At 39.1% G+C, this 13,526-nt stretch overlaps 1 protein-coding gene across 1 annotated transcript; it reads left to right on the top strand.

The window, feature by feature from the left end:
- Nucleotides 1-3,399: 3,399 nt before the first annotated feature.
- On the top strand, nucleotides 3,400-12,105 carry LOC107085379 (oxygen-regulated protein 1-like). The gene is made up of 4 exons (XM_015375665.1): nucleotides 3,400-4,041; nucleotides 5,109-5,265; nucleotides 5,607-6,866; nucleotides 7,818-12,105. Exons 1-4 carry the CDS (start codon nucleotides 3,406-3,408, stop codon nucleotides 11,831-11,833), a joined length of 6,069 nt encoding a protein of 2,022 aa, XP_015231151.1. The 5' UTR covers nucleotides 3,400-3,405; the 3' UTR covers nucleotides 11,834-12,105.
- The last annotated feature ends 1,421 nt before the right edge of the window (nucleotides 12,106-13,526 follow it).

The following is a 13,526-nucleotide window of genomic DNA, read 5'->3' as shown; positions in this document are numbered from 1 at the left end:
CTATTGTCCAGCTCTAAAATCAAACAATGTATTAAAAAAAAAACTACCAATTTTAAAAACCTAATCATATGATTTGTAACTTTCATAATAAAGGAAGCTCTCCTCTCTAAGGGTCCTTAGAATCGAAAGCATCTTAATCCTAATTATGGAAAGAGGTCCCTAATGCGATTAGAAACCTGCTCGTATTTTACAAGCGGACACTAACTTACCATCTGGCATTCAGAAAACCTTGCTCACATTTTATGCTCTAATTTAAAACTTGCACAACAGGGCTATTAAAACATTTAATAGACAAAAACAACATAAAAAAAACAACTTCACAAATATGTTCAAAATTTTTCAACATTTGGTGACAGATTTCCCTTGCAAACATTAAAACTCTCCCGACAAATGATTCTTATAAAAACATTGCAGTTTGATATTAATGTAAAACATATCAATATAATTCAGAGGTCTTTGGACCAGTTTTGTGACATGCATTGATAGCTCCATAAGGTGTGGCGCACCCTTCCAAAGAGGATTTACAAGCTTTGCACCAGCAGTGAAGATTAACTCTGAGCAAAGATTAAGCAAATTGCCAATGATGTTGTCTCCTGGAATAAACTCTTACTGTGCAGTTAGCTCAGCAGCAGTCATGCCATGGAGCACGCTATGGAAATCTATAGATCTTCCTTAGAACAACCGGAGCTTTAATCATGCCAATAAAGGTGAGTTACTTGTTTCTATTTGTTTGCAAGTTCAACTTTGTTTGACTGATTTATACTTTGATTGTGAGAGATGTTAGATAAGCTTGTTTCACTAAAAGCAGTTGAAAATACTTAAAGTTTGAAGAAATAGATAATTACTATAAATTTATTATTCAGTCTTGTATGAAAAAGAGATGTTTCAAGAAAAAAAAATACTAATATAAAATTAAATAATTAAATTAATAAAGTCAATGAAAAGGGCACTAAAACCTTTATATTTGTGCATCAATACATTTTTTTTTCTCTCCAGTTTAGCAGAGGGCCGGTCTTTCACCTGGTGACTACAACCTGACTAAGTAAACAACATATGCTTGGCAGCAGGTCAATTAGGTGTTTACAAGAACTGTTTAGGTTGCCTTTAAAAAGTCTTATAGCATCATGCACATTTATAGATTATAGCCTTGGCAAGAATATTTACAGAACCCTAGAAATAGCAAAATCTCACGTGTTAAAATGTGACTTAAATTCAGTGAAATAAGTAACTAAAGAATTTAACCAAAGAAACAGCTTCCACAATTAACACTTCAAATAAAATAAATGTTACTGAGATATTTATACATTACATTTTTCAGATTGATTGTCTATAAAAATTCAAATTTGTGCTCTATAACTCCCTGACACGACACTCTCTCTTATAAATGGGAAAGAAAATTAACAGACATATTGGTGCTAATAAGTTATAATTCAGGAACTGGACCATAGGATGTTGGTATTTGCTTAAATTTATACTTATAGTCATTGAAATGGTTAAAATGCTAAAACCAACCTGGACTGTGTAAAACAAGACTGAACGAGAAATTATGTTTATTGTACCGCTGATGTCTATAAATGTGGAGGACGGTTTCTGTTGTTTAAATGTTGATATCATTAAAACTAACCAGAAAAAAAAAAGGATGAAAACTAAACTAGAAGCAATTATTGTTCGGCATAGACAAAATATTTTTAGTCTTTTGAATTGAGTTTCGTGTTTTTAACTAAGCCAAAGACATCAGGACAGATAAAGGTATTAGAAATCTCCCTCTTTGAAAGAAAAAAATATTTATATCTTGTCTTATCAGAAATCAGATTCAGAACTTTTTTTCTGCTGAGGTTTTAGGCTTTCTCTTGCTTAATTTAAATACTTGCCCTATTACTGGTTAACACATTTAGCAACTCAATCAATTTAGACATCTAAAAATATTAAGGAAAACAACAGATCAAACAAATCATGGTTGTTTTTGTCAGACTACTCGTATTTTCATGTTCAAACATCTCACAGGTCTACAGAGAAAGGTCTGAAAAAGAGAAAGTATCCAGTGAACAACAGCAACATGGGTAAAGTTGTTTGCTGACATCCCGGTTCACAGGGGAGTGAGGCACGTCTGTTCTGAAACTATATAAAGGCAACCGTTGCTCTAATAGTGAGAAGACAACTTCAAGTAGAAATCCACTCATTTAAGAACAGAGAACCAATCCACTGAGGATCAACAAAACTAGACAATAAGAACCTGGGAAAAAGAATGCTTGAAAAAGTGATTCTTGATATCACCTGCACGATTTAAATGGTATACAGTAGGATAACAATCTATTGTAAACCGTTTTTAAGCAGGTATCCATCTGCCTTACATAAAAGTTTCAAGGCTACCATTTCAACTGATATGGGGGATATTTTCTCATTTTGAGCCCCTTGGTTCCAACTGAGCTTCATTTTAACACCTCAGCCTACCTGAATGCTGTTATTGACCATATCTGCTCCTGTATGATCACAGTGTGCATGTAGCATAATGGTTACTTTCAATATTTAATGCAACATGTCCTAAGGCAAAAATCCTCTCCAAAATAGTTTGCTAAACATCATGAGTTTACTTATATCAAATGCTGAAACAGTCTCACGATATAAAAGCAGATCCAGTCAACAATCTGCAGCAAAAGCAGACGTGTTTCTTCTTAATGTTGGATCTATGCCACAAATGATTAAGGAAAAAGGAGGTCCAATATGTAGAAAAGAAAGTTAATTCAATTCAATATAGTACTAATTAAGTGTGCTTAATGTCAGTGTACAACAGCTATGTCTCCAGTTTTATTGTTACACAGTAGCAGCCATTCAAAACCGCCCTTCCCTGTCAAACACCAGCCGAATGGCATCCTACTCCCCTGCTTCTCCTAGCCAAATCCAGCCACTGGCCTTCTCCCGGGCATGCATTTTTTTACTCTGAATCACCCTTTCACTGAATTACAGGGTCTGACCAGGAGATCAAGCTTCTCTTTAGATCTTAAAGTCCACAAATCATGACAGAAAGAATAATTTAGTACAAAGATTGATGTTTAAAAAGGAATTGTTGAGGACCAGCTAAGGAGCAGCCAAGGGTCCATCAAGGAAAGTGGGAAAATTTTGAATTGCTACTACTGTAGGTCAGAAAGTAGGAATCTTTTACAATGGTTCAAGATTTAAGATTGTTTATTGTCATTCTACATAAAGGGCAGCACAAAGTATAACAAGATTTCTAAATCACTCACTCCCTGCATTTCCAAATCAAAAGACACCATAAGGAAAGCAAGAATAAATAGATACTCTTGTAAAGCAGAAGCATAAGATGCAACAGATGAAAAGCTTGTTTTTTGCTAAATGTCTAATTATTTTTGCTTTTCCTACACCTTCATTTGCAGTCAGTTGGAGAAGATGAATGAAACAGGACTTCGGAGAACCCTCCCTGACCAGTCATCAGGTAGCGGACATACCTTCGAAACTTCCCATCACACGAGTGTCACCAGTACTATTCTGTCAAAGCGGGTCTGCTTCTACAAAAGTGGGGATCCACAATTCAATGGCCTTCGAGTGGTCATAAACAACCGCACCTTTAAAACATTTGATGCGCTTCTGGACAGTCTTTCCAAAAAAGTCCCCCTGCCTTTTGGGGTGCGTAACATAACGACTCCTCGGGGGATTCATGGCATCAAAGCGCTAGATGATTTTGAGGATGGGAAATCCTACATCTGTTCTGACAGCAGGAAAGTCAAGCCAATCGATCTGGCCTTGGCCCGGAAGAGGCTGCCACCGTGGTACCATGCAAGACCTGTTAGTCCTAATCGCAAGACAGCCAGGTTTTTTCCAGGCCGGAAAAAGCTCCACAGAGAAGAGCAAGGGATTGTTCATACACCCAAAAAGCTGGTTGTGTTTCGCAACGGAGACCCCTCTGTAAGGCATACTGTTTTGCTACAGAGGAAGACTACGCCGAGTTATGAGTCTATCCTGAGACACATCTCAGAACTCATGCAGTTCCACGTCAACAAACTACATACTCTGGATGGCCGAAGGGTAAGTGTTTCCCATCAAGATCAAACACAAAGTTATTCTGCTGGAAATCAAACATTATCAACCCTAAAAGTACTGACAAAGACCTACCCCTGGCATGAGGGTCACATGAGAAAAGGGAGTGAAAAACTTTCTTGCAAACCCTTATAATACCTCCAGTACCTTGCAAAATTATTCATACCTTTAAACCTTTAGAGTTTTTGTGAAATTCAAAACACAATATTCTATGTACTTTATTGCGATTTCCAATGAACTACCCTTAAACGTCAAATAATTACTTAATCAATATCAGGTTTTGAATACTCAACAGACCAAGGTTAAATTAATCATCTGAAATAGATTAAGTATTTCAGGCTGAAATATAGCAAGACAAGGTTAGCAAGCGCTAACATTTGATATCCTAGAAAACTAGCCCCACCCGCCAGTGGCCAAAATCCTTTTTTCTTGCAAGTGGGTCTAGCCTTGATCAATGCCCCAGGCCCTAGAACTGGTGGGCCAATCACAAGGCAGAGATGTGTTTTGAATTTTCAATAGCAAAGTGGCCAAGGGTTTTGAGGGCTGGGCCGACAAAGCTGTGCAACGCTGGACAAAGCACAACAAGAAAGATGGCAAAAAGACTTAGACTTAGATTTGGGATTTTCGTTTAAATGTGAGCAGGAAGAGGCTCTACGCTTGTTGATATTATAGAAGAAGGACGTATACACTGATTTACCAACAGGCTGTTTGTTTACATTCCCCCACCAACTTTCTGTCACGCTTACTACGTCACAGTCAGTTGCCGTGGCTTATCAATTGAAGTCCCAATAAAAAGAATTGAATTTTAACTCTGTAACATGACAAAATGTGAAAAAGCTCAAGGAAGTGTAAATATAGGCAAATAGTTTAACATTGGGTCTAATGCAAGTTCAAGCCTTGCTTGTTATTTAACATACATAATTCCATACTTAAAGTTAGGATTCTTTGTAAAGTAGTAGGTAAAAATAAATAGTAAAATGTTTAGATATATTTTTAGTTTAAGGAATAGTTTGAGCTACACTAATTAAAAGCAATTTATTTCCTGTCTGCTTCAGATTGATGGTCTTCCAGGTTTGATTCTGTGCTCTGGAAGTGTGGTTGCCGTGGGCAGGGAACCTTTCAGGCATGTCGTATACAGCATGGAGAAATATCCAAGTTCAACAAGGCAACACACCAAGCGAAGGGTTTCAAAAAAACAAAAGACTTCAGTCTGTAAGTAAAAAAATAAATTGGTTGGTTTATTTAGGTGAACAATTTCTTAAAAGTGTGTTCATTAGCCTTGTATTAGCTTGATACATATTAAGTGTATGCAGTAATCTGCTGTCAGTCAAGGGTTTAAGCTTGAGAAAGTGCTGAGGTGATAATATTGAACATAATGCTGTAGATGACCTACATGCTTCGCTGCTGGCTAATGTTCTAGAGGAGCAGCCGTTCAGTCAGTCTAACTTTCTCTTCCTTTTCTTTTCTCCCTTCATGCTTTTCTGGAAAACTCTTGAATTTCTTGTTTTTTACTCTCCAACTTTTCACACAACCCTTTTGGACTCTCTGAGAAGCAAAGAAAATGACACCTTCATTTTCTTCAAAGTCAAGAAATTTCTCTGCATCATCAGAGAGGTACATCGTCCAACAGATTCATGCCAGCATGGGCGAGAGCTCCTGTGACCTGCCCAGTAACGCCGCTAATTCCATCGAGTCAGACTCAGATCGAATACTGGAGTCCTTGGCAGAAACGGACGAGGACATCTGTCTCGGCAATGGCGGTAATGAGGGACAGGACGGCGATCTTCCGAATGACGACAACATTGAGAAGTCCTTTCGGGTAAATGAGGACGGCAGTATGACAGTGGAGATGAAAGTGCGGCTGACAATTAAAGAGGAGGAATCTGTTCAGTGGACAACCACCTTGACACGGTCAGTTGTAGCTGATCAGCTTAACATGTCGTCTTTGCCACATTCTGACCCAGAGCAGGAGGTTTGCTCAAGAAATTCACAAACTTCTGCAGCTTCCAATGACATTATCCATAAAGACAGAACCAGTGATGACAATGACGATGATCCACCATCTCTTGGAAACAGAGCTTCTAGTGATAATTTTCAGGATGAGGATGATCTTAAAAACCACACAGAAGTGTTGCTCCCAAGGAGAGAACCTACCCCAGGATGCAAGAGAATAAGAGAAAGCCAAGCTTCTGTGGATAGCATTAAATCTGTAGATGAGGATGATTTTGGAGAAGGAAAGGTGGGTTCTTGTTTCCTCGAAGAACAGACAGAGAACGTGACAACAAAAGAGCAGTTCTACATGGAGAATCAGACCAGCACAAAACCAGTTCCTAAACCAAGACGACTTGGTTCTGTGGATGTTATCAGCAGGGACAGTTCTGCATTAAAATCCACTGAAATTATGCAGACTGAATCCAGCGGAGATGAGGTTACTGAAACAGTCTTGCACATATATGAACAACACACATATCAGGATAATTTTCTTGCAAATGTTGGTGTTCACAGTATGTCTGCTTCTGGAGTTACTTCACAAAACAGGCAAAATTGTTCTTCTAATGAATTTGAAGCTGAACTTTGGCCTTCGCCGGCTTTTGAGCCAGATAGTGGATGGAGAGCTGATAGCATGTCTGTAACACTAGGTTTACAATTGGCCTCCCTAAACATTGGTGCAATTCAAGGACCAAAAAGAGAACAGCTACCAAAATCTAAAAAAAGCCAAGTCAAGCCAGGAGACAATGAATCAAAGAAAGATCTGAGGGTTTCCTCAAAGCCAAAATTGACTAGAAAAAATGTCCAACGGGATATGACACCAGGTAAAGGACAAAGGAAGAGTTCAGGAAAGGCTACTGAGAAACGTAAAAAATTAAAACCATTCTCCAGTGCAGTGTTCATTAAGAGAATTTATGGAAACAAAACTAAGCCCCCAAAAAAGATCAAAAGGAAAGTAAAACAAACTTGGAAAAGCTTACCAAAGCGATTCGCTAATAATGTTAATGTTCAATTATCTTTAAAAGAAGAGACCAGCAAGCAAATCTTAACAGAAACAAGCTCTCCACAAATAGTACAGATATGGCAGAGTAAAAACGAGTCCTTGCATGTTATTAAAGACAGGCCATTGCAACCAATTAATAATCCTCCTAACTTTGATAAAGAGTATGTGGAGCATGGGCCCGAGAAGGGACATTCAAACCCAATATCAAACCAAAAAAAAGAAAGCAAAATAATGGACAGATTTATTCCTGCAAAAGTAGGAAGAACTTTAGAGGAGACCTCAAAAACCAGCAAAAGTTCTGAACTTTCTACCCTGGAAAATGTGATCTCCCCATCAGTTAAGCTGAGAGTACAGTCTTTTGAAAACAAATCAATGCCTGCAGTCACATCACAAAATGGCCAGGATGCTACACAAGCTAAGCCACCCCTAAATGTGATCTACTCAAAAATGATCCCACCAACAACTGAATCAACTGAAGAGGGAAATATTACAATGTCTATTGATTTACCACCACCACCGCCCGAACTACTTGATACTGAAGATTTCACAAATGAATCTAAATGTCTAAGTGGTAGCCTTATCAGCAGCCAGGGACTAGATAATTGTCCCCAAAGTAGGACTCCTACATCTGACAAGGCCTTATCTTACAATTATAACACAACTGAAAAAATAAAATCTGCTTTAACCAAGAATACCCCGGCTAAAAAGGGGGTAGAAATAGCCAGAGCTCCATCCATTAAAGAGACTCATTTGGTCAGTAATCACTCTCCAGAAACAAAAATGTCACCCAAAAAGGAACCTCTGAATGAACCAGCTTTGGATAACTATGCTACTGAAGAGGAAACAGTATTGTCAGTTCCCACCATCAGCAATGCAAGGAAGGAAATCTGCTCAACAGTGACAGCAAAAAAGGTTACAGCCACATCTGAAGAGATCCCTCAACCCACCTTAGAGCGGGGTACTCCATCGTTTTGTACTTCTGTGTCTCCACTTAGTTTAACCTCTGATGAAAGAATGTCGTCTTCCAGTATTATATCAAGTGAAACCTCAGTTTTGGGAAGTATTGAGTTTGAAGAAACAAAAATATCTGATATGCCCAAAATCGAAGAAAAATCACCTAAGAGTTTGGCAAAAAAAGCCAAATTGAAAAGCAGTCCATCTCCAGAGAGGAAGATGCAGAGCAAAAATTCCTCTGAACTCCAAAATACGTCAACAAAAAATTCAGCAGGGACTAGACACATTGTGGACAAAGACAATCTTTCACAAAAAGGACTACAAAAACCTGAAAAACCCAAAGTAAGTCCGTCAGCGGAGAGAAAACACCATGAACTTCAGAGACCTTCCCCATATTCTCACTCTCTAGATGTGGTGTCACCACCTAGTAGGCACAAGTCCAGCAAAAAGCTTCTTCCAAGAAATGTCTCTTTGGACAACCCGTTACAATCAAAGAATGGAAAACTTAAGAAATCATCCCAAAGAGAAGGCCACCAACCAGCCCTGCTGAAAGCTGATATCAGTGGTGACACTGAGGCTGTGGCAGGAGATCAAGTTATATCTGTGATGCCAGAGCCAATACATTCAGTGGATCAGCCTAACATGAAGCCAGTCCTTGAGAAGATCTGCTACTCAATAAAATCAATACGACAAATTACTCAGAGTAAGCGTCCATCCTGTTTGGAAAAGTCCAACAGCTTACCCGACTTTTCCTCTCATGTGGCCTCAACGTTTGGCTCTTCATCCAAGGTTCTTCTTGCTTTCCTTGCAGTTATGACCCTAAAAGATGGCTTGGCAAACCTGAATATGAAAGAACTGAATGCATACAACGTCAGCTGTGCTGAAGCTTTAAAAATGATTGATTCCCTCCGAGAAATTGCCAACATAGAAGACTCTCAAAGATTGAGAATCAGTTTGTCCAATTTACAAAAGTCTGCTTCAATGCAGCTCCTCCAAAGCTGGAAGGGTTTCCAGGACAAAAGCACAAACCTTATTTCTTCAGAGGCTGCCCCTGAATTTGATTGTGGCATTGGAGAAAATGTTATTGACCAGATAATAGATAATTTAGACATTCCCAAAAGGCTAAAGGATGAACTGGTTTCGCTTTCAGACGGTGAGAGTGACAGACGAGGAAACAGACATTCTAGCAGACTGAAGCTGTTGGCAGACCAACTAATTCATGAAAACACTGGCGAAGACACTGTTACTCATGATGAAAAAGATAATAGTGATGTCAGGTCTATTGTGAAACAAATACCTGACATTAAAAAGCCAGCACAAACAGAATTGGACAGTACTCCTCTGTTTTCTGAGGCAGGAAAATACAAAACAACAAGGCAAGTAATAGAAGACAGGTGCTGCCAGAATTGGTCGAATTCTGTCGCTGATTCAGAATATAATCCAGAAGAAAAGAAGACTTTCAACATAATGTCTCTAGACTTGCAGTCATGTACAGATGAGGCACAAGATAATCCGGAAAAGCAAAAACAGCACCAGAGGGCATGTTTGTTTGAGAAATTACCACAAAAAGGTGCAGAAAGTGTAGACCTGTACAGCAGGATAGAACCCGCAAAACAAGAGACGTATATGGATGCTAACCAGTTAACACAAAATGAGAAAAACACGCTCTACACTGAAATAATCAAGGAAGCTAGATCAGATCTGGCTGAAGGACACCAGATGATTAGAAGTGCCAATAAAGACTGTTTTAAACAATATACAGAAGAGAGAGCGGAAGTAACAGATCATGGGACAAAACAAGGGATCAGTGCAAGTTCTAACTATTACGCAGAAGTAAAAGTAAAAGGGAAGAAAACAGCATTCAACTCAGACTGCAAAAATCTGTATGATCCGATAGAAATCAAAAGTAAAGTGTCACAAAGCCAAAGAGCCAGTATGGGGCTAAACATAAGCACTAATGGCAGTACAGGAAGCTTAAATGTAGATGATCCATCTTCACTGGAGGAACAGCAAGAAGTTAATTATAAAAAACTGCATGTTATTATTGAGGAAAGCTTGTCTGGCAATGAGAAAGAGGAAGAGGAACCCCTTGATTATCTTCCTAAGTTTGCAGAGGAAACAAAAGCAGGTAGAGATCTGGAGGCTTTGATCGAGGAGTCTGAGAACGAGCAGTTTAGCTCAGAGGATGAGATCCAGTATGCTCCTGATGAGCTAAAACAGCAAGGTTCTCCTAACAGAGGCTCAGTTGGTGCGTTAGAAAATCCAGATTTATGTAGCTTGATAACAAATAAAAGTTTAGGATATGGATTTAGATCCAATGTTGATGATGACAGTGGCAACGACCACAGCAGTTTTGAGGAACATATGTATGAAGTGCAGCTAAAGGATGAAGATAAACAAAAGAGTAACTTAACTGAAGAAGAGTTGAGTTACTATGAAAATGACTTTAGCTCTGAGGAGGAAGAAACAAGTAGAGAGAGAAGATTAAAGCAAAGAACTGCCGAACTCCAGGAAACTCCCCTGAGAGTACAGCTAGAAGAGTTAAACACCAAGGGGATTGTTGAAAGTCTTAAACATCAATCTGATGAGGTCTTATCCAAGTCCGTTGCAGAGCGGGTGACTCTTCTGGAAAAGCAGGTGGCTGAAGCCCAGAAACCAAAACCTGCAGCAAAAAGTTCCACAATCAGGCTTTCCTCTCAAAGAAAGTCTCCTCCTGAATCCGAGGATTCCCCTTCTGAGTCACCTGCTTCCGAGATGCTTATCTGTACTCGATCGGCTCCTCAGTCATCGTTATCTTTTAGCTACGACTCCAGTGGTGTTATAACCACAGAGCCCGAGGGAAGCAGAGTCAGATCCATCAGGGAAATGTTTTTAGCAAGGAGCGCCACAGACATTCAACAGAGAGGCTTCCTGGGCCCAAGCTCATCTGAGCTGAGAGCAGAGACATCAGGCAGTGGTGGCTATCAGTCCCAGACTTCTACTGACCTATCTGGTAACGAAGACGACTCGCCACGAAAATCCATCTCTAAAGGCTTTGTAAGGAGGGCAATCGAAATGCTTTATGGCAAGAAAGACCCCGAACCAGAGGAAGTGAGCGAGAGATCCCCTTCAGAGCCGGATCAAAGAAAGAGGGAACCTTCAAGCATCCTCTCTCCATTTCACGCAGCTAGATCTAAGGCAATGTCAGAGTTCTCCTATTTTAATTCCTCTAATGCTCTAGACATCTTCAGTGAAGCAACGAGATGCATTACGTTCAACGCACAAGTGGGGCCTGGAGACAGTGTTCCTATTGACAATGGCCGGTGGCTTCTTAGAGAGAACACACAAATGAGAAAGTCAGTGTCAGACCCAGTTGGAATTAACAAAACCTTGACAAACACATTTTACGATGATGGATTTTGTAAGGATAAAGAGGAGAAGACTCCGTATTTATTGTTCAGTTCAAAACCAGAGTTACAAACCGAGACCAAATCCCAACCTGGAAAGTGCACCTATTTCTCCCTGCCTCATGCCAGTGAATCAGAGGCATGTCAGGATGAAATGAGCGTAATAAGCAAGGACAGCAAGAACGAGGACAGTGTTGAGGAGACAAAGGATGCTTCAGAGGACAGCAAAACATGGACAGAGAGAAACGGAGCCCTGCCAGGAATAGGTGTTATAGATTTTAAGATGAAGGACAATAAAGTGCACCCGCTGGTTGAGCTGCCACCCGATGGTGAGGTGGTGGTGGTACAGCCTGGGAAAGGTCAGGGCGTTATTAACAGACGGATTCAAGAACCTGATGTTTTGGACTTACTGTATCATTTTTGTGGTGAGCATTGTCCCATACTGTGAGAGCAACAAACTCCCACATTCAGCTAAAAATAAATTGTACACAGGGTTAGAGATGAATATATTGTCTTCTGTGCCTACATTATCATGTTTTCATGGCCTTGAATGTCAACTCACTTCAGCTAACTTTCATATAAAACGTTGTGTAATGGCTACAAAACCTTTACATTTTTAAGTACAGTCAGTAATTTGGTTTTTGTCTTTCTCAGTTGATTTTTTCCTCTTTTTTCATCCACTGTGCCCCAATTTTATTCAAGTTGTCTCTATCCAGAGTTTTCCAGGCATCTCCTTAAAATCTGATTTAGTTTTTTTCATTTGATTTTTCATTTGCTGACTAAAAACACAAAAGGTACAGCTTTTAAGAGTTTGTCAGTTGCTGCTTGGTTTATCATAAACATCAAGAATTTCCTGTGTAATCCAGCCATGCACCAGAGCAGGTCTTTTCCCTTCTAGGTTGCCTGTAAACAAAACAAACAGCCTGAGCATTACTGTAATCCCAATTTAAAACTTTAAACAGATCAAGTCCCTGCAGATGTCAGAAAATCAGGGTGAGCTAAGCAGCGCTGCAGGAGCTGGTCAGAATAGTTGCTGCAGCTAAGGTTTAACTTGGAGCAGTTTATTTTTTTAATAATTACACCAGACTGTAGAAATGATCTGTACTGTGGTTGTTGTGTTTTCGATAGCGTGACCAAAATGTTTAGGACCAAGTGGTCTATGGTTTACAATCTGGCAGCTGTAATGTTCTTTTGTCTTTTTGAGCTAATGTGTGAGAATAAAAACTGTGTTTACAAGTAACTATGTGTCTTTTTTTTAAGCAACCTAAACTGACCAATAGATCTGTACTATTTTAATCAACAAAGATGCTCTTGATGAGCAAAGCAAAAACAAAGCCCCCAAAAAATCAATTTGTGGTTGTTGAGTGAGAAACCCAAACATGTTTTTCTCTTCCTGATGTGTATCAGCGCCCAGAGGAGTCGTCAGCAGAGCCTCGGTTTTTGTCCCTCCCTGGTTGAGGAAGCATTTGTGTTGTTCTAAGACTGTTTTGTTTCTCTGATGTTGCCATCATGCAGTCCTGTGTTGTGACAGGAGCGTCGAGGAATGTGCAAAGAGCGGAGTGTTTACATCTTCAAGCAAGAAAATTCCCACAATTTAAAACAGATTCCAAGATATCCCAATATATAAGAATAATTGTGGAAATAATTTATGTTCATATTTTAACTTAAATTGAAACTAAAATAAAATAAATCTATATAGATTGGTTACATGGTGTGATATATTATTATTTTGATGATAATCGATTAGAGAAATTTGAAACCCACTTTCTCAGAAAATTACCATGTTAGTATATACCTAAAAAATACAGGATTATTCACACGGCAGGAGAGAGGGCTGGAATGACTTTAACTAAAGACAGTAATCATTGACTGCCTCCATAAGGAGGGTGGCAAAATGTCATCCCTCTGACTGCTGACTGCAAGCATGGAGAACGAAGGGAAGAAATAAAAACAAGAAGTCAAAGGTGCACAAGAAAGTAGAATGATCTTTTATGGTTTGAAATAATTTTTAGGATTTCATTATCTGTAAAACCATTATAACTGGATGGTTAAGTGGAAAGAAAAACTGACAGAAAAAGGTGTGTAAATCATGAAGCAAACAATAATTTGGGAAGAATTATAAAAGAAACCATATACCAAAA

The sequence above is a fragment of the Cyprinodon variegatus genome, unplaced genomic scaffold (genome assembly GCF_000732505.1).
Source record: "Cyprinodon variegatus isolate N-32 unplaced genomic scaffold, C_variegatus-1.0 Scaffold123, whole genome shotgun sequence".
Taxonomy (NCBI): Eukaryota; Metazoa; Chordata; class Actinopteri; order Cyprinodontiformes; family Cyprinodontidae; genus Cyprinodon; species Cyprinodon variegatus.
Note: the sequence above shows the minus strand (reverse complement) of the source record. Positions and strands in the feature narration are given on the sequence as shown.

Coding starts and splice junctions, on each gene's coding strand:
- LOC107085379 (XM_015375665.1), top strand. CDS start 3,406: ATGAATGAAACAGGACTTCGGAGAACCCTCCCTGACCAGTCATCAGGT. Junction 5,266..5,606: donor AAAACAAAAGACTTCAGTCT/GTAAGTAAAAAA, acceptor CTCTCTGAGAAG/CAAAGAAAATGACACCTTCA. Junction 6,867..7,817: donor CCAACGGGATATGACACCAG/GTAAAGGACAAA, acceptor ATCACTCTCCAG/AAACAAAAATGTCACCCAAA.